The sequence below is a fragment of the Neophocaena asiaeorientalis genome, unplaced genomic scaffold, assembly GCF_003031525.2.
Source record: "Neophocaena asiaeorientalis asiaeorientalis breed wild unplaced genomic scaffold, Neophocaena_asiaeorientalis_V1.1 scaffold70, whole genome shotgun sequence".
Classification (NCBI taxonomy): domain Eukaryota; kingdom Metazoa; phylum Chordata; class Mammalia; order Artiodactyla; family Phocoenidae; genus Neophocaena; species Neophocaena asiaeorientalis.
Window position 1 is genome coordinate 10,512,482 of NW_020175410.1, and position 21,997 is coordinate 10,534,478.

The following is a 21,997-nucleotide window of genomic DNA, read 5'->3' on the forward strand; positions in this document are numbered from 1 at the left end:
ACATTTAGGTTGCTTCCATGTCTTCGCTATTGTAAACAGCGCTGCAGTGAACATTGTGGTGCATGTATCCTTTCGAACCATGTTTTTCTCCGGATATCTGCCCAGGAGTGGGATTGCTACATCATGTGGTAGCTCTGTTTTCAGTTTTTTAAGGAACCTCCATAATGTTCTCTATAGTGGCTGTACCAATTTACATTCCCACCAACAGTGTAGGAAGGTTCCCTCTTCTCCACACTCTCTCTGGCATTTATTGTCTGTAGGTTCTGTGATGATGGTCATTCTGACTAGTGTGAGGTGATATTTCATTATAGTTTTGATTTGCATTTCTCTACTAATTAGCAGTGTTGAGCATCTTTTTATGTGCCTCTTGGCCATCTGTATGTCTTCTCTGGAGAAATGTCTGTTTAGATCTTCTGCCCATTTTTTGATTGAGTTGTTTGTTTTTTTGATATTGAGCCGCATGAGCTGTTTGTAAATTTTGGAGATTAATCCCTTGTCAGTTGCATTGTTTGCAAATATTTTCACCCATTCTGTGGATTGTCTTTTCATTTTGTTTATGGTTTCCTTTGCTGTGCAAAAGCTTTTGAGTTTCATTAGGTCCCATTTGTTTATTTTTGTTTTTATTTCCATTACTCTAGGAGATGTGTCAAAAAAGATATTGCTGCAACTTATGTCAGAGAGTGTTCTGCCTGCGTTTTCCTCTAAGAGTTTTATAGTGTCTGGTCTTAAATTTAGGTCTTAAATCCATATTGAGTTTATTTTCGTGTATGGCATTAAAGAATGTTCTGATTTCATGTTTTTACATGTAGCTGTCCAGTTTTCCCAGACATTTATTGAAGAGACTGTCTTTTTTTTCCATGGTATAGTCTTGCCGCCTTTGTCATAGATTAATTGGTCATAGGTGCTTGGGTTTATTTCTGAGTTTTCAATCCTGTTCCATTGATGTATATTTCTTTTTCTATGCCAGTACCATACTGTTTTGATGACTGTAGCTTTGTAGTTTAATCTGAAGTCTGGGAGCCTGATTCCTCCAGCTCCGTTTTTCTTTCTCAAGATTGCTGTGGCTGTTTGGGGTCCTTTGTGTCGCCATACAAATTTTAAGATTTTTTGTTCTAGTTCTGTGAAAAATGCCATTGGTAATTTTTCCATCGAGATACATACACATGCATTTGGGTGTGGGTATATGTGTAAATATATCTAATGCTTATGGGAGCTTATATTCATTTTAAGTGGGGAAAATAATTGACATGCTCACATCACTGGTTCTGAAAGGGATTGGTGAGAATATCACCATGGAAAAACATGGCATGAAGAGCAATCTTAATTGTTCTCCCCTGCAAGTAAGTGTGACCCTAATATTGTGGCCTATGTTCCCATTATTGTGGTGATTCTCATATACATGGTAGTTTTTGCTTGTTTGTACAGCCATGTATCAGATACCATTTTTAAGGAACATTTTTGTTTTTTGGTTTTTTGTGGTACGCAGGCCTCTCACTGTTGTGGCCTCTCCCATTGCGGAGCACAGGCTCTGGATGCACAGGCTCAGCGGCCATGGCTCATGGGCCCAGCCACTCCGCGGCATGTGGGATCTTCCCAGACCGGGGCACGAACCCGTGTCCCCTGCATCGGCAGGTGGACTCTCAACCACTGCGCCACCAGGGAAGCCCTTAAGGAACGTTTTTATAACTCATTTTTTTGCCTTTTGCATTACGTTCAATTGCAGTTAATTTTTATGATTTTTGAAAAACAAAAAGACACAGACACCCATGTGCCTGCCACTTAGCTTAAGATGTCAAACTTGACAAATGCAACCAGAGGCCCTCTTGTGTTTACCTGTTCCAATAGCTTTCTCCTCCCTCATCTCCCAAGAGATAAAACTATCCTGAAATTGGTGTTTTTTTTTATTCTCATGCCTGTTTTTTTTATACTTTTTGTAACATCTGAGTGTATCCCTAAGCAAGATGAATGTTTGCTTTTGGATGTTTCATTCTGACCCAATGCTACAGGAACATAGACCCAATGATTCCCATACTGATGCCTTTGCATTTTTTTCTTACTAGTGCCTTGCTTGGAAGAAAAGAACAGTACATGGGAATATTATTTTCAAATGCTGTAATGTGGCTGGCATACAGTATGTCTTATAGATGTGTGGATTTATACGATTTTATATAAATATAGTTGGAATGGCATATTTATTTAACCAAGTTTTATGTAACTTGGAGTTTCTTCGCTAAAGTCATTTCTTCAATCCTACCATTTAAACTCATGACAAATACTGAGTAAATTTAAAATTGGAACCCTCCCCACTGCCAATACACACGCTCCCTACCTGCCTTAATGTCCCCGCTCCTCCTCTTCTCCCTAATGGGAATGATTTCAGTGTTTCTCTATCACTGAGGAGGAAAGGTGTTCTAGTTATCTATTGTTGTATAACAAGTCATCGTACAACTTAGTGGCTTCAAACAGCAATTTATTATGATCTCTCCTGGTTCTGTGGGCTGACTGGGTTCACCTGGGCAGTTCTCCTTTGTGCTCTCCATGTGGTGATAGGCAGACAGCAGCTGGGGCTGGAATCATCTGAAGGCTCCACTGGAATAGATGTCCAGGACGGCTCACACGTGGGCTGGCGGTGATGCTCACTGTTGCCTGGGAGCAGCTGGGGCCGTGTTGCAGAGCACCTACCACGTTCCCCTATTATGTACCTTGAAGTTTTCAAACCTCGGCAGATTGATTCTAAGAGAAAGCTTCCCAGAAGCAGGCATCCTAAGAGTCCTGGGCAGAAACTGCAAAACTTCTTATGACCTAGCTTTCAGTAGCACTTCTTCTGCATTCTACTCGTCAAACAAGCCACTTAGCCCAGCCCGGATTCAAGAGGAGAGAAATTAGACTCTACCTCTCAATGAGAAGAGTAGCCAAGAATCTTTAAACTACCACTGGAGGGTTCGGTAAACAGTGTTGTAGGATGGGAACATCCTCATTGCCCTGCACTTTATGAAGATTTCATAGTTAATCACATGTCTTCTCCAAGGACCTGTTGCTGATTCTGGAACCCATTCCTGTCCCACATTGCTCTTGATTGAAGGGAGCAGAAACTCACTAAAGAAAAGCAATAACTAAATGAAAGTCTCCCTGAAGGGTGTACATGAAATGAAGTCAAAGGCGCTTGAGAATTGAGGCAGCTCTGTGCACTGGCAACTTTCTCTATTTTCTCTGGGCCTTCTTGGTCTCTCTCACAGGGACTTTGCATCTCTCTGCATATTTTTTTAAGACTTTACTTTCTTAAGAGCAGTTTTAGATTCACAATTTTGAGAGAAAGATACAGAGATTTCCCGTATACCCCCTGTCCCCACACGTGCATAGCCTCCCCATTACCAGCACCCCCACTAGAGTGGTACATTTTTCACAGTTGATGAATCTACATTGGCACGTTAGTCATTCAAAGTCCATAGTTTACCTTAGGGGCCATTCGTGGTGTCATGCATTCTACGGGCTTGGACAAATGTATGACATATATCCATCATTATAATATCCTGCTGAGTGTTCTCACTGCCCTGAAAATCCTCTGTGCTCTGCCTCCCTGCCCCACCCCTAGCAACCATCTTTGTACCAACTTGATCTTTGTACCGTCTCCATGGTTTTATTTTTTCCAGAATGTCTTATGGTTGGAACCATACAGTTTTGTAGTCCTTGCAGATTGACTCCTTTCACTTAGTATTGTGCATTTAAGGTTCCTCCATGTCTTTTCATGGCTTCATAGCTCATTTCTTTTCAGCACTCAGTAGTATTCCTTTGAGTGTACCACAGTTCATCTTTTCACCTACTGAAGGACATCTTGGTTTCTTCCAAGTTTTGGCACTTGTAAATAAAACTGCCGTAAACAACCTTGTGCCAGGTTTTTGTTGAAGACGTAAGTTTTCAGCTCCTTTGGGTAGATACCAAGGAGCGCAATTGTTGGATCTTACTGTAAGAGTATGTTTAGTTTTATAAGAAGCCTCCGAGCTGTCTTCCAAAGTGGCTGTACCATTTTGCATCCCTACCAGCAAGGAACGAGAGTTCTGTTGCTCCACATCCTTGCCAGCATTTGGTGTTGTCAGTGTTCTGTGCATCTTTTTACTTCGCTGATCCATTTCTTCTCGTCCTCATGGTGTTCACTTCCTCAAGAATTCCCGTCATGTTTTTACTGGCCAACTGGGCTCTCACCGTACAGTATGATCTTCAGCTTCTTTTCATCCTCAGCCCTAGCTAATTGCCCAGTTTTGTTTTGTTTTTCATTTAATTTTTGAGAGGAAATTTGATTGGCAATCCTCATCTTTGTGTGCCCGGTTGTAGAGCAGTAGTCATGACCCACCCAGATATTAATAACTTTGCTTAACAAATCCATTTGTTTCAACTATTTATAAATGTGTTGAAACCCTTCTTGTACCATTTTGGTTTTAGCTTGAATTCTGTAAGTATCCTGTGAATAGTAGTTTAGGTACTTTTGTTATAAAATATACCCAAAGCCTTATTCCTTATGTCTGAGCTTGAAATCACTTGAGATTTCAAACCCAGTCATATCAAACCAGGAAGAAAATTTCCTCATGTAATGAACACATATGCTCTGGCAATCAGAGTGTGTGAGTCAGAGTGCCTCAAGTGGATTTAAGTCGTACTTTTGTGATCTTTCTCTTCCCAGGGTTTTCTGTGGAGATGTGGCCTCATGGTGTAATTTTTTTAGGGCAGAATTTTAGTTTCTCTGTGAAAGTCTCTGTGCACATATCCTACTTAATAAATATAGAATGATATGAGGCTCAGTCATTAAGTTGAATTTCTGTGAGGTTGCTGCTGTGTAACGTGTCAAGTAGCCATGATTTATTATGTGTTATAATGATGCTATGGAAATAAGGTTATTATTTTTTTAATGCATAACATCATTATAAGTTATTTGTAGTTTAATGAAAAGCTAATGGTTAGTTACATTGTTTTCAAATTTTGTTATTATTACTTGGAGTATCTCTGGGAGATTTTTTTGCCTACCCCCAAAATGTAAGACCATATTGTAAGGGGGTTTTTTCCCCCCAATGGTAATATATAGCTTAATGGATGACTTCCAACAAGATTCTAGTGAATTAAATTATCCTTGTTTCATAAGCTTTACATAATTTGAAATACTTTTCATTCATTTCTGTATTTTTACAAATGAAAATAGTACCAAACATACATATTTTATTTATTTATTTAATATTTATTTATTTATTTGGTTGCACCAGGTCTTAGCTGTGGCTCGTGGGCTCCTTAGTTGTGGCTCACCAGCTCCTTAGTTATGGCTCACCAGCTCCTTAGTTGCAGCACGTGAGTTCCTTAGTTGCGGTTTGTGGGCTTCTTAGTTGCAGCTTGCTGGCGCCTTAGTTGTGGCATGCAAACTCTTAGTTGCAGCATGCATGTGGGGTCTAGTTCCCTGTCCAGGGGTCGAACCCGGGTCCCCTGCCTTGGGAGCGTGGAGTCTTAACCACTGTGCCATCAGGGAAGTCCCCAAACATACATATTTTAGTCAAGATCATATCATAAACATTTTCTGTCTTTCAACGTATGTTATAATTGTGATTATTAAGAAAAAAATAACCATATTAAAGCTAGGGTAGAAAACAAAGCAAAAGAAACTGCCCATAATTCTTCAATTCTCATATCATAAGTTTTCTTAACCTGTACTTACGCTTTATCCCTGACTTCCAGCTCTACTGACTGCAAGGCTTAGAGACTATATCAGGTATTATGTATGACCTGTTGTCTTTGTCAAATGTGGTCCTGCTTTGCCACTTGAGCTTTTCCTTTATAACTGTGCTGAAAGCTAATTGTATCCTGGGGACCTTGGGTAAATGTTGACAGAACTGAGACATCTATAAATGTGCAGGACAGGACCCCTGTCTCACTGTTATGCTCTGTATCTAGCCTGTGTCTGACACATGGGAGAGGCTTAAAAATAGTTGTGAAATGAATAAATGCTTGACTAGAAGGTGTTGGTGATGAGGGCAGTAAACGTAGGGTAGTCATTTGATACACTCTGTTGCTGTTACCTTCGTTACAGATGGGCAATGAAGACACAGTGCCTCCAGGGATTGCAGCAGCGCACAGGAATTGATGGACCTTAGGGAATAGCTGTAACATGCCTACATATGTACATACCCAGGATGTTTCACAAGTAATGTTTTCATTGGTCACTTAGGAAAGGAGCCAAAAAGCTTCTATTTATTTTATTTGGCTTCATTTCTAAGAATGGTAAATAAACTAACACACAAATATATGCAGAACCTTAAGAACAGGATGAAGATGAACAACTTGGGGCACTTGGTATAACTTATTCATTATTGCTTATGGTCTTAGTAGAAAAGATTTTATCGAATGGTTAACGTGAAGTTATGTCAGAATCATGAAGGAATCATTAAAAGAGTGGCTTCAAAAAACAGACCAACAACAGTGAGATACCACTATACACCTTTTAGAATGGGTGAAATCCAGAACACTGACGATATCAAAGGCTAGTGAGGATGTGGAGCAACAGGAACTCTCATTTGTTGCTGGTAGGAATGCAAAATGGTGCAGCCACTTTGGAAGACAGTTTGGAAGTTTCTTACAAAACAAAACGTACTCTCGTAGTAAGATCCAATAATTGCATTCCTTGGTATTTACCCAAAGGAGTTGAAAACTTACGTTTTCAGCAAAAACCTTTACAGCTGCTACAAACCGTATGGTTCGAACTATAGGACATTCTGGAAAAGGCAAAACTATGGAGACAGCAGAAGGATCAGTTGTTGCCAGGAGTTGGGGGGGAGGGAGGGATGAATAGGCAGAGCACAGAGGATTTTTAGGGCAGTGAAAATACCCTGTATGATATTATAATGATGGTAATATGTTGTTAAACATTTTTCTAAACCCATAGAAGATGCAACTCTAAGAGTGAACCTTAATTAAACTCTGGATTTTGGAGGATTATGAAAATAATTTTGCTCCATCATAATTTGCCCAGTAAGTCTTCTGGGGGATAGGACTAAGGCACTGGGCTGCGATAAGAATTCTGTGGCCCGCCTGCTTCTATGAAAAGTTCTTTCTCCACACTTTTACTGGAACTTGGAGCAAAAATAGAAGGTATCTGGTGACAGTAAGGGTTCATAGCACTGGCCTACCTGGCTAAGGGCTGCCTTTGGTGGCTCAGAAATGTCATCTTACTAGAAGCAAGTCCATCTCATGATAGACGCTGAGCCAGCCAGATGTCTCTCTTCTGTTTTCCTCCCTTCCCCTTCTTTGTGAAGGTCTCGGAGTTATTGGACTCAGCACAGTTCAAACGCTGAACCATCCTTCTGGTTTTCTAATAAATAGGGGAGGGGTTTGTTATGATATGAAGGTATGAACAAAGATTCGGTCACAGCTTTCATACAGTTAAGATCCTTTAGATATTGAAGGTCTGTAAATCATTAAGAAATTCTGGTAGTAGTAGTCAAAATAGACATGTATAACAGGCAGAGCCCAAATGTGAATGTATTTGACAGCTCTGTAACTTAATTACTTTTTAATGTCAGTCGAACAGATTCCACTTTGGTTTCTTGGCCAGGCTTCTATAGGCCTGCTAAAACCCTATGAAGTTGAAAATTTGAAACTTAGTATTCGTAAAACACATGAACAGAGTACCCTTTTTCTGTCTTACCATGTAGTTAAGAAATTAAGAATAGGACATTTCATTTTGGTATCTGTCTCAAAAACAGTTAAATGGTGAGAATCTATTTTCAAAGTTCTGAACAGTCAAGTCACAGATTTTTTTTTACTTAAGAGCTTAATTTATACATCAAATCAAAGGAGAAAATCCCGTACTGCCTTGTGTTTGGAGGCATGCATTTAGTCAGTTTAACTAGGTGTATTAGTTTTCTAGGGCTGCCATAGCAAAATGCCACGGGCTGCATGGCTTAAACAACAGAATTTTTTTCCCTCACACTTATAGAAGCAGGAAGTCCAAGATCAAGGTGTCTGCAGGTTTGATTTTCTTCTGAAGCCTCTCTCCTTTGCTTGCAGGTGGCCATTTTCTCACTGTGTCCTCACATGGTCACCCCTCAATCTGTGTGTTGTCTTTATCCTGATCTCTTCTTCTTCTAAGGACTCCAGTCATGTTGAATTAGGGCACACCCATATGACCTCGTTTTACCTTAATTACCTCTTTAAAGGCCCTGTCTCCAAATATAGTCACATCAGAAGTACAGGGTTAGGTCTTCAGCATATGAATTTTGGAGGGACACAATTCAGCCCATAACACTAGGGGTTAAGATAAAGATTCTTTTCTCAACTGCAATAAGGACTCAAGTTCCTGACTGAAGCAGGGTGATGACCCCTCGTGAGGGCACTGGGTCTGACACTTTCCCTTCAGAGCTTGATAGAGTGAGTGGCATCTCGGGCCTCATGCCCCATTTGCCAGCTTCTCTGTGAGGTTGCTGGGCGCCTGCCTGTCTTCAGTGTTTGTGAACAGCAGCTGAATGCTGTTGGGCACTGTGTTTTAATTTAATTCACCCACTGGTATTTGCGGAATATCTGTTTTGTACATGTGATCTTTATAGACCGTGATAATACCCGCACTGTGTACAAGTTATTTTCATGTCTCCATTTAACATTGGAGTAGAGAGTAAATGGAAAATATGTTGAAGCTTAGATTTCTCAAGAAATCTTTGTTTTCCAATTTATTCAAATATCACATTCCATTATCACTTGAGTATTCATTTTATATGTAATGTAAATCATTAGACATTTACTAGTGTAGACCTTTTTTTGTAGTTACAATTTTATTTGTATCAAAATAATCAAAATAATGTACTTGGGTTTTAGTTTAAAAAAATTAAATTCCATATCTTCATATTAATCTATTTTTGACACATTTAAGCACACATTTTAGAATGTCACTGTGCAATTAGATATTCTTAGCACATGTCACTTGTGAAAAGCACTTTAAATCTAAGTACATTCAATTGAACATAATTAGAATATCAAGATACATATTCTTCATATACATTTTGCCACTTAATTTTTTAAGTAGCTATAAGTATCTACCATGTGAATTCAAATTAAAAGGAAGTGATTAAATTACAGTTATAATTAATGCTTTTAGTTTAAAATATAGCAGGAATAACACTATTTTTTTAAAAAATACACTGCTACGTTTTCTGTGGACAGCAGATTGATGACAGAATGGATTTGTTGTTGTTGTCACATGCAAGACTGTTAGTATTCTCTGCATATTCTCAAGACTGTCGCCGAGAATGGTGGGGGAGGGAGCAGGCGTCATAAGGGCTTTTCCATCTTGTGAGTTCTTTTGACTTGACAGCCCCCCCAGTCCCTAGAAAGAACGTTCGAGGATAGTATCTTGGTTGGTAAAGAAGCATTAGAGAAAGGCTTGTTTCGTTCATAACAGGTGAGAAGAAATGGATTATAGAGAAATATGAACTGGGGTTCCTGAACAGATCTTTTAGATCGTGTATTTAGGCTGCTGCTATGTCCTGTGATTGTAATAGTGAGCAGACGGCCTTGGCAAGTCATTTTTAATTTCCATGTAAGTTTTTTTTTTTTTTCGGTGGGGGGCCATGCCACATGGCTTGTGGATCTTAGTTCCCCAGCCAGAGATTGAACCTGGCCCCGGCAGTGAAAGCGCAGGCTCCTAACCACTGGACCGCCAGGGAATTCCCTAATCCCATGTAACTTTAAAACTTACTTGTTCACAGTCATTGGACCTAAAGTATGTTAAGATCATTTTTGTGAAGATCACTGTTCTTGGAATACTTAGAGAAATTGGGCAGTACATTAAGTTTCTGGATTATGTTGCCTTTCTAAATATTTGATTTCTTGAAATTCTCCTTTTAAGAAAGAAGTATCACTTCCCTCAATAAAGTTAACTATGCAGAATCGGAAGTGTTAACGACGAAGCTAATCATTACATAATATGGCAAAAGGAATTTGGGTGACAAAAGTGGGAGATAGAGAAGAAAAAATCAAGCTTACAGAAGCACCTGGGCACTGAGCAAAAGCTATGATAGAAGCCACGTTTCAGGTTCTTTGCAGACTATCTATCTAGCCCATTTCAGAAAGGGAGTATTAGAAGGAAAAAACCTATATTTTACTTCAAGCCCTGAGGACCATGTCATGTGAAAAATTCGAGCATTTGGAAAGAGTGATGCTTTGTGTCGATAGAGTGCCATTCACCTGAGAAGCTTGGTGTTCGGACTTCATGCTGACATAGTTGTAGCTTCCACAGCCCTGCTTCCCTTTCCGGTTGCTCTCAGCCCTCCTGGATGCAAAGGTGAATTTATGAAGATCATGGACTTTAGACAGGACTCACACAGCTAGAACTGTCATATGGAGATGTGCACTTTCATTTGTACTGGTGGCAAGATGAGGTGTCTAGCATCCACTTGGGATAGTTTTAAAGTCCAAATACTAGGACTTGATCTGGAACATTAAGGGTGATTGTGTTACCTTTTCCTTCTAGCAGTCGTATTACCTGGTTAGAAGGAGTGCACGGTGCGTCATTTTCAGCAGTGGGGAATCTTCTGTACTATATCCTATCTAATCTCTCTCTTGGTCCCTTTTGTGACCAGCAGTGCACATTTCCAAAGTGGCTTGCCAGTGTCGAGGGCAGCCCACACCTAAATGGAACAGAGATCAGTCCACAAACATGGTGTTGTAAATGATGCGGGTTATCTATCTGGCCGTTGTCATTTTTACCGGGACATGATTGTTAACCATTTCTCAGTAACAAATTTTCAGAATTTAAAATACCCACAATTTATTGAATGTCATCTTGAATTTAATTAAATAAAATTGAATGAATTTAAGTTAAATAAAAACTATCTGGTTATGTTGAGCTCTACGACATCACCCATCACTCACTCACATGAGTTCTTCTTTTTTTTAAAAATTAATTTATTTATTTTTGGCTGTGTTGGGTCTTTGTTGCTGCACACGGGCTTCTCATTGCGGTGGCTTGTCTTTGTTGTGGAGTGCGGGCTCTAGGTGCGTGGGCTCAGCAGTTGTGGCTTGCAGGCTCTAGAGCACAGGTTCAGTAGTTGTGGTGCATGGGCTTAGTTGCTCCACAGCATGTGGGATCTTCCCGGGCTCGAACCCTTATCGCCTGCATTAGCAGGCGGATTCTTAACCACTGCGCCACCAGAGAAGTCCCTCGTGAGTTCTTTTCTTCCTTTTTTTCCCTTTTTTACCAGATATAGCTGCTTCCTACCAGTCTTCAGTGTGACTGTGCTTTCCTCAGAAAGAAAGTTTAATTTGCAAGTTTCTAGGGAAAGAAAAATTTGAAAACTCAATTGTCCTGGCTTTGAAGGAGTTTGCTAAACTAAATTAACCTAAACAGAGTTTCGTCATGTATTTATTAATGGTAATCAGTACCCCTGATTGAGCACTGTGGTGTGCTAGACACTGGAATCAGTGCTTTATATACTTGTTTCCATTTACTCCTCACATAATCCTATAAATAACAGCTAGAATATGGGCTCCCTGAGGGTGGGGATCTTTGTCAGTTTTGTTCACTCCTATATACCTGCCTCGGGAGTTGGCACATTGAAAGCATGAAGAGCATTAGTGGCCCTGTGTCCATTTTACAGGTGAAATAAGTTTGGAGTGTGTAGGTTAAGAAGTGTGTCAGAGCCTAGGCTGTCAACCATGGGCCATACTGACTCCCAGCGGTGCCCCCCATTTCTCAAGCAGCTGCTCTGTGTCAGGCACTGTGCTAGCTGTGGTACATGCTACTTTATTTAGTCCTCACAATGAGTCTGTGAAATGCTTTCGTCTCTTTGGTATAAATAAAGAGTCTAAGTCTTAGTAAGTTTGAAGAATTTGTCCAAGGTCACATACAAGGAAATTATGAAGCCTAAATTCCAGGTTTCTCCGATTCAGTTGCTCCCATGCTGAACCACTGTGCTATATTTAGGTAAAACCCACACTAGTGTAATTATTTTCCGAGCCCGTTTGAATAAAATGGAAAATAGGTCACTAGCTATACATTTCTGAGTCTGAAATGTTCCTCAAGGGTTCAGATTTGGCATGATTGGGGGATTTTACCTCCTATGGGCCGGGCTTCCTCATGATTTATTGACTAATCTACAGAGAAAAACTTGATGCATCTGATAAAAATCAATGATATTGTACCTGGGAGAAAACCTCTCTTATGTATTTCTTGATGGACTCCAGTGTCTCTGAAGCATTTGCATATCTGGATCTTTTCATTTCTCTAGTCTTGGCTAAATTTTAAAAGTTACCGACACTGTAAACGTGTGTTAATGTGGCAGAGGATTCCCCACGTGACTTTTTGTTCAGAATATTCCTATCTTCAAACATCTTCATGAAACCTGGTTGGGATTTTATTTAGGAAGACTGCTCTGAATTTTAAATTAGTTTATGAAAAAATTGACACCTTTACAACCTTGGACTATTACATTCATTTATAGGAAATTGACATTTTTTACATTTGCATTTAAAATTAATTTACAGACCAAATGACACCTTTATAACATTGAGTCTCCCAGTTTAAGAACAATACTTGTTTCTCTAGTATTCAATCTGTATGCCCTTTGTATTTTAAAAACCTATATATTTTTTCATTTCAGTTCTATACATTTCATATTAGGTTATTTCTTGTTAATGCCACTTGTTAAAAAAGAAAAAAGTTAATGTGTAAGATTTTTTGTTTGGTGTAGCAGTTTCATATTTCTCCTCTAAAGATATATAATGTTTTTGAATGTCGGGCTCTGTTTTTTTTTTTCTTTTAATGCTACAGAATTTTTTGTCACACTGATGCAGGTATTCAATACAAGTAGGCAATAAAATATTCTTGTTCAGTACCTGATAACAGCCTGGGTTAAGAGTCCACATGGCGCCAAACGGAATCATTGCTCACCTACAGTCCTGTGCATACAGTCGGCTCTTAATAGAGAACCTAGAGAACCACTGTGGAGCTGCCCATGGCTCTGGGTACCCTGGGGCGGGCACAGATAGAACAGCCTGTTTTAAACACTGTTTAAACACTGGCTGCGTGCTGCATCTAACAGCCTGTTTCGAGGTGAGGGACAGAAGGCATGAGCAATTGCATTGGGCTCATCCTTCGACGTCATTAGCTGCTTCATCCTCTTGTCTGTGTTGCACATCAGACTGACTTCACCCTAACTTCTACTTGAGAGCCAGAGTCTAATTTTACTGTTGCTTCTGAGAGCCCTTTTGTTGTTGATTTGGTTATGCTTCAGAACTTTAGTTGTGGTTCCTTATGCCAAATCCTGATCCATTTGATTCTGTTTTCTTTATCTTTGAAGGCTGTATAGTGAGACTAATACTAATAGTTTCTGCTCTGAAACAAAATCATCCCACAGCTCTGTATGTGTCATTAAAGCAGATCTGCCAGCTTTACAAAACTGTCTTCCACTCTTCCTCTTCCTCCACTCAGAACTTGTGCTGTTTTGCTTAAGCAAAACACAATTATCCCCAGTTCTGTTTATCTTTTCACTCTCCATAGATCTTTTCTCCTTAATTCCCTAAATTTTCATTCTACTTTGCTTGCTTCCATAAATGACTATCATTCTCTCTTTTCCACTTCCCTGGAGAAATGTGGCTTACAGGAGCTCTCTAATTCCTCAGCATCCCATCCCCAATCACAGATCACCCCGTGTGCTGGGCTTCACCTCCTCCTTGTGTCAGCAGCCGTTGTTGGCCTTCTTCTCCCTTTGGGAAGCCCCTTTCTTGACTTCTGAGCCTGCATCAGTGTGCACTGTGGTGTATAGCAGAAGACTGTGTCACTTCTTAGGTCTCCACTCTTGGTGTTTCGTCTTCCACCCCATGTAAGCTCCTGCCTTCAGTTAGCACATATGTGGGGTGACGCCCTCATCTGTGTCTCAGTCCTTAATTCCCAACTCACCCTTCTATGGCCTTCTGGATGTGTCGTCTCTTTAGGTTCTTTTGTTCCCCCCTTTTACATATATGCAAAAACTCTGTTCCTTTCTTCAACCCTACCCACTCCTTTTGCCCCACATTCAGCATCCAAGCCCTGCTGATCTCTGTTGCATCCGCCCACCCCCTACTTCATTACCAATGTAATTGTTCTAATTCTGGCCTTCTTTCGCTCTCACCTAGTCTGCTAAAACCCTAATTTTTACTCCTGCCCTAGGGCTCTCCCTCCTAATAAACTCTCCCCTCTGCTGCCCCGTCATCTTTCTGAGACATAGATACTAGTCACAGCACCCTCCAGCTCCTGAGCGTCATTTGCCAGCTCTCTTCCCACCACAGGCACACACAAAGGCACTTCCCCAGAAGGCAGCCCCATTCCCGAGTGTAGCATTCTAGGCCTTCCGTGATTTGGCCCCGGTAGTCTTATTTTTCACCATCCTCCTTCATACCCCTTCCAGGCCATCTGAACCAATGATTCTTCCATGCTGCCATGATAAGCAGTGGAAATAAATGCTCAGGCTCTGGCATCCAGCAGGTCTAGCTTTGAACCCAGGCTCCACCTTCCTAGCTGTGTGACGACCTCAGGCAAGTTACGTAACCTCTTTTCAGCCTTGGTTGCTCACTTATAAAACTGGAATAATATTATTACCTACCTTACGACATTATGAGGACCAAAAGAGAAAATTCTTACAGAGCTCTTAGCACGATGCCTGGTACGTAGTAAGTACTCAGTAAATGCTGCGGGATGATAATGTTGATCTCATCATAATTATCATTCTAATTAAAATCTCTTTGGACAGATGTGGTGCTGGGTCTCTTTACCCTCTAAGTGTAGCAAGCTCTTGTCACTGTCGCTTTGTGTCACTCCTTGCCTGGATTACCTAAGTCCTAATTGCACTTCAGTCACCAGTTGGTGCATTATGTTACGTGTTTTACCACCTCCCCAGATTATCCAAGTCAGCAGAAATCTCTCCCTCCTTTGAACTGCCATGGCAATGTGTCTGGACTTTAGCTCTTATCTCACTTATCTTTTCTCACGTGCCATTTTTTGTATTCATAAGGAGTATATTTCTTGGACTCAGTCTTTCCTCTGCTTGCTGGTTGTGTGGCCCTAAGGGTAAGTTGCTGTAGTAGTTTGCTAGAGCTGCCATAGCAGATATACCACAGACTGGGTGACTTAACATAAGTTTATTTTCTCACATTTCTGGAGGCTGGAAGTCGAAGACCAAGGTGTCAGCAGGGTTGGTTTCTTCTGAGGCTCCTTTTCTTGGCTTGAAGATGGCCGCCTTCTTACTCTGCCTCACATGGTCCTTTCTCTGTATATCTCGGTTTCCTCTAGTTGTAAGGATACCAGTCACGTTGGATTAGGGCTTACTCATAGGATTTCATTTTACCTTAGTTACCTTTTAAAAGGTCCTATCTTCGAATACAGTCACATTCTGAGGTACTGAGGGCTAAGACTTCAGTATATGAATTTCGGTGGAACACAGCGCAGCCCGTAATAGTTGCTTTAATCTTTCTATGCCTCAATTTCCTCTTATGTAAAATCTGGAAAAACATATGTTTTGAGTAGACTGAAGACATGTATACATGCAAGGCAACACCCTAATAGCCTATGATGGATGCTTAAGGAATATTTATTATCTCTACTCCTGTTCCAAACTCCTTGAGAACAGGAATTCTTTCTCACTCATCTTGTGTCTTTATTGTTGCTAGGACAAACTTTGAACATGATTGCTTATAAATATTTGGTGGATAAATATAGGAATGAACGATCAAGTAGGAGAAGTGAGCCTGCAATAGGTATATGTGTTTCTCTTTAGATGGATCCAGATAGTGGATAGCAACTAAGATTTCGGTCACAAAGACGATACTGAGAAACCTGAGGACAAGTCAGTCTCCCCACTGTAAACATAATATGCCACACGGAGCCAGTTCCTGTATGGAAAATCGTCACCTGGCCTACTTGTCACAGACTCCAGAAAGTCACAGGGAAATGATTTGTGACAAAATTGCCCACATACAAAAAGCAGTGTCTTCACACAGCCAGAGCCTTCAAGTGATGAGGGACACAGAGACGTCCCGTGCACAATAGGTGTTCCTGTCCACTGTCTGCAGATTCAGCTCTCTTTGATCTCTGCAGAGGAGGGACGTGGGTAAGGTACTGTGAATGGATAATAGACCAGGAGACTGAAGAGCAGCAGTAGTGCACTGCTCGGCGATCAAGTCATGATGGTGCCCAGACATCATGCGTCTGATGATAAGCATCTTCTCTCGGTGCCTTGGAGTCTCTCATTTCCTTCCAGCTTGACTCCAAAGAGCCGATTCATCTTCAGCCCCTCTACAATGTGCCACTTTGAGTCTGTAGGTTCTTTCTTTCTGAGCCCACCAGAGGTAACTAGTGCGACATTTTTTTTTTCTTACTATCACTGCACTCTTTCTTCCCACTGCCTCTGTTCCCTGCAGCTCTCTGAAGGGAACTTTTGCATCATCCTTAGTGATTAGACAGACTTCACTGTGCGATGCTAAAAGATTGGTAACTTCACTGTGCGATGCTAAAAGATTGGTATCTGTCAATTGGCTTGGAGTCAAGGGAGTTGAGTATAATTTCTTGTTTTATCGTATATAATATTAACTTTTGTGGATATTAGTTATGATATCAGATAATGAATAAGATAGCAATTCTATACCTAACAATCATACCCTTTAATAATGTTACCACTTGGAGATGTATAAAAGGTTTGTTACGAGATCAGATGTAAAACATATAAATGTTACCCTCTGAAAGAATGTAGAAAACTAGAATTAGAAATCACAGCTTTAAGCCCTTTAAGCAGCCTCTCAGAGTTGAAAGGCAGCCTGGAGATGATGCAGTGAAGTAAAATGATTCTCAACTCTCACCACACGTTTTAATCACACAGGAAGGGGCAAATGTAGAAATCTTATTTATCAGGAGTAAGATCTAGAAGTCACTATATTCGAAAAGCTCTGCAAGCAGTTGTAACATGCCACCAGGGAGGAGAGCCATCAGTTTAGGAGCTAGAGGAGAGGAAAGCAATGTGTTTGGAGTCACTGTTTGAGCCCCGTGCTGGCTGCTGTACATTGGCCGTCTCTTTGATCCTCGTAACAAGTGAGATGGTACAACCAGTAGTGACTGAGGATCACTTGTCACATGTGACACTCAACTGCCCCTTAGCTGCTGTTGGCAGCACTTGGTGAGTGTGCGTCGCGTTCCTGTTCTGTTCTTCAAGAAGATCCATGTATGTGTACGCTGACTGCTCGCCATTCTACCCGTGGTAGACACGGTCTTACCCACTTTTGAGCTTTTAAAAGTCAGCCTCAGGTTAACTCCAACTCAGCGAATCTTTCCCAGCCCTTCTGCCCCATGAAACAATTTTTAAAATTGTATTCATTTTCACAACATGAGAACTCAGGTCCAGAAGCACAGACACAATCCTTACTGTACCCTCAGTGCTGTTACTAGGCCAGGTCCTTTTCATCCCTTCATTATGGCTCCCATCGGCAACCCCCTCCATGTCGCTTGGAAAGACGCAGGTGCCAACTCACAAAATACTCAAGGGCTGCAGGGGTTGGTCTTCCCACCTGCCTGCGGGTCACAGCAGCCTGGGAGCAAAGCATGGCTCTTCTGGGCCCTGGGAGCAGTGGAAGCAGAATGGCTTCATGTGGACCAGAAGAACACACCATCCTCTCCCTCCCACTTTAGAAGGGCCTTTTGTGGGCCTTTTCGTGAATACAACCCAGGTTTTTCCTACCACTTCTGTAGAGTCACTCAGGAGAGATGAAGGTGATGGGTGAAACATGATTTAAGCAAGTACAGAGAGGGAGTCTGTGGCAGTCTAAACACAGGGGAATATTACCTTCTCCATAGTTTGAATGTGTGGAGAGAGGGAAAATCCTCGTCTGTTTTTAGGAACAAATGTGTCTTGACTAAGGTATCAAGTTGGTAAAAATGGAAAAACGATTTGATTGAGAGAGTTAAAAGGATGAACATTTTTCTTTGTTTTTTTTTGGTTAACGTTGCTTCTCATATTAGATAAAAATGAATACTGCTACATGACTTCTTTATAGAAGTAACACGTGATCTATGCAGAAGAAACAAAAAACACAGCAGAAAAGAAATCTGTAACCCTACCACCTCAAAAGCACTACATTGGTGTCTCTCTTCTACATGATGGTCAGGGATAGCAGCGGGAGAGGCGTACGTGCATTTACGCATCTGAGAGTTTTTACTTCACAATGTGTATTGACCATTTCCCACCTTATTTTTATTGGCAGCATAATATCTCATTTCAGGAGCATACTCAAATGCATTTAATCTATCCCTTCCCAGTGCATGTTTATGTTTCTAATTTTTATTTCCAGGTATTAAACTGTACTTTAAAGACCATCCTAACAGCTGGTTTTGATTAGCACAAGCCATTTTGTGAAGGCACGCACGTTGGTTGATAGGATCAGAGGATCTGGCGAGAAGTAGTTTGGTATGATATTGACCCAAATTGTGCATGTTACCACGATAGCATCTGCTAAGCTGTAAATGTCAGCACCATGTCTGTGGTCTGGTTCGGTGACGTCGCTGTATAATGAAGAATCTGAAGTACGTTCTATGTCAGCCTTAGTTTAGATGATATAAAAATATATTTGAGACAAGGAATAACAAGTCGAAGTACAGTAAGAATGTAATTGCTTATAATAAATATAGGCTTAGCTTCAAAATAGGTAGCTTAAAATTCCCCTTACAGTGTGTACTTTAGAGATTTCCACTGATGATCTTAGAGGTGAGGCACCCAGCCATTTGCTGGAATGAACACACATTGTTCACAGTTTGGGCTGTAATTGATTTAATGCATATTTTTACTACTTTGACATTTATCTTGTATGAAAAGAGCAATTCTATACACAGATAATATGTAAATATAATACGTAAGTCCATAAAATGGTGTTTGATGAGCGATCTGATTTTTTAAGAGAAGAAAAAGTAGCTTTCATCTAAGTTTGCATGTCCTCTGGCAGTTGTTGGAATATTGACAGAATTATGAAGTACATCATGCGAGAGCCTGTGTCCTCTCTGCCCCCCTCCTGTTCTGACAGGCAGATTCGTGTCCCTTTATTTAGATACCACTTACCACTTGACTTTCATTTTATGGCTGCCTTTGTGTGCTTGGCTTTGAGTCCTGTGGCGGGTAGATTGTGCTTCAAGGAATGTTTGTCATTTTAGTGTGAGGACTTGGGTGAGGCCAACAGAAGCCTCTCTGTGTTGGGCCAAGTCTCTGGTCTTTGCTCTTTCACCCTCCACATGAAGGAAATAGAGCCTGATCCAAGTCCTCCCAGGCAGTAACTATGTTTTGCTTCAAACTCATAATCGCTGTTTTAATTGATGGGACAAGGATTGAAACTACAGTCTATTGAGAATAGAATATTCTGAGCTCCTTTGAAGAGAATCACTCATCTCTTTCTGAACCACCCCGCGTTATACTAAATCTTTTTCTTTTTCTCCCTTTTAGGCGGGAGCCTCCCAGGTGATTTTCACAAATCCTTTGGAAATTGTCAAGATCCGTTTGCAGGTGGCTGGAGAGATCACCACTGGTCCCCGAGTCAGTGCTCTGTCTGTCCTAAGGGACCTGGGCTTCTTTGGGATCTACAAGGTAACTCTTTTCAGTCATTTATTTGAGTATATGCTCATCTCCTAAGCTAGTAACTGCTTGTAGGCATGAAATTGATTCCTCACATTTCTATACCTAGAGAAGATCTTCTGCCGGAGCTCATAGGGTACCTTCATGCCAGTTAGAAGGAAGTGTCCTTTGCTGCCATCTGCCAAATAACTGTCCTTAGAAAACATAAATCAAGGATGAGTATGATGTCATGACCCCCACAGACACTGTTCAGTTCACAGCTCTTTGCCGCAGCACTGGGTGGAGTTTTGTTTGGGTCTGTTACTGATATGAAAACCTAATTCTCAGTGCTGTTGTCTATGAAAGATAGCTGCCAGGATCACAGGGCACCATCTTTCGGGAGATGGGCTGAGCTCAGTTTACCCACGCACGCGAAGCCCATTCCAGATCAGGAATTTATGTTCTGATCCTGTACGTTCCAAACCTATCCCTATGTGTGCCTTTTCGTAATTATTCTGCATCTTAACCATTTATCATTTAGAAAACAGTTTTTCAGAATGATCGCAAAACCAAAATTATAGAAAATTCTTGAAATTTGTTATTTACACTCTTCCAAAGAAGTTGTAATGAACTAGAATTAGCTTCATATATGCCCTGTTATGAGGCTTCATCAGACATAAGGTGTTCACCGTTTTTCAAGGAGAAGATTAAAAAAAATGTTTCATGGCCAACTTGAATAAGTAAACCTTTAGGGATATAGGAAGGTAAGTCAAACAACTACTTAAAATGTTGGTTTTCATTTATTTACACATAGATATATAAAATCACATTACATAAAATTAATATTGCTTTTTTCTATACACACATATCAAGAAATATTTTATTCAAGTTTCTCATATGAATTTTAAATCAGCGTCTTGATCACCACTTAATCCACATTTTAAATCAGCCATTCACGTGGTTTTGGAAAGTCCATTGTCTTCATTTTCATTCCAAGCTGTCAAGAGGAAGTCACTTTTGGACTCTGGGCAATATTGTCCCTAGAAATTTTGGCCCACAGACACATAACATTACGACAGTTGCTTTCTTTCTTTTCTATTCCCAATTTATCCTGAATGGATATATAATGGTCCCATATGTAACATATTGCTTTTTAGAGTGAACTTTAAATGCCTTGCTCTGACATTCAGCACAGCATTTGTAAAAGTATTCCCCAGGAATACTTTTTTACCCTTTTCTTTTTAACTCAGTTTTTTAGGTGACCTTGGTGAACATCCAGTGTGAGTAATAATTGAGGTTGTTTCAGGTAAATCTGCCTTCCCCAAGTAGAGCTCTGTACTTCTCAAGGTCAGGTGGTTGGAAGAGTACCCCAAGATCTGAGACTCTGTGAGGATCAAATATTACGTGACACCCTCTTCTCTGAGGTTAGTTTTTTGGGGGAACCTGGCCTTATATTTAGGCATCTTGTAGTGTTTAGGAATAAGCACGCTGATTGTTTTAAGTAGCACTTACAATGCTCAAGGTGACCGTGCAGTGCAACACAATGGGATAGCTGTTTCATTTACCAAATTGTTATCCAGCTGTAAGAAATAAACAGTATTGCCCTGAGGCATAGCATTCATCAATTTGAAGAAAAATCATCTTCTGTTCTGAATTTTTAGTCTCTTGCAGACTATCACACGATGTGTTTGACAAGCTGCCAAGCAGTCTTTCAGTGGGTTGTCTGGTACAAAGCACTTAGGTACTATGGCAGTGACTGCTATCGAAATGTCTAGATGGATAAAATGGTAAAAACTTGTTTGCTGACACAGAAACAGAGACTGTTAAGCTACCTGCAAACGAAACAAGACTGAGTTTTAGTCCTTTTCATCCTCACAGTGTTTCATAATCTTAATCCCCTTTAACACCCCTTGGAAGTAGTTGGTCTCCTAATTTTGTAGTTAGGAGAATAGAGGTGCCAACGGTGGTATCTGAGCTGAAATCGAGGCTCACAAGTTTCTTGTTTCCACTTTTGTTCTAAAATGGCTTTCCTGAAATGAGCAGGATTGCTCAAGTTTGAGCAAGAGACCTCTCCCATATAAAGTTAGTTTAATTACTAGCCTGGTGGTTTAATCTAGTTCAGAGGCATTCCACAGGCCTGGGTGCTGCCTTTCAAAACACTGCTTTTGGTGTATTGGTAATTACCAGGTGAAGTCACTAACAATTTGAGCTTTGAGCTTCTGGAAACTTGATTGCATTGCGAGAGAGTGACCTGGCAGTCAGTCTCCTCCGTTCTGCTGGCCGTTGGTATCATCAGCTAAACTCCCTGAGACCTGCGAGGCTGGACTTGATTCAGCAGAGTTCCCCTCTCCACTCAGTCTGATTGGTCTTGTATTACCACCCTAGCTTATCCTCATTTGTTTTATCCCACCTTCCAA

At 40.7% G+C, this 21,997-nt stretch overlaps 1 protein-coding gene across 2 annotated transcripts in view; it reads left to right on the top strand.

The window, feature by feature from the left end:
- SLC25A13 (solute carrier family 25 member 13) overlaps positions 1–21,997 on the top strand; it is a 200,640-nt gene that overhangs the window by 149,969 nt on the left and 28,674 nt on the right. For both annotated transcript variants that reach the window (XM_024767160.1, XM_024767161.1), the window contains exon 14: positions 19,473–19,613. In XM_024767160.1, coding sequence (XP_024622928.1) covers positions 19,473–19,613 — 141 coding nt within the window. The remainder of the gene's footprint in view (positions 1–19,472; positions 19,614–21,997) is intronic.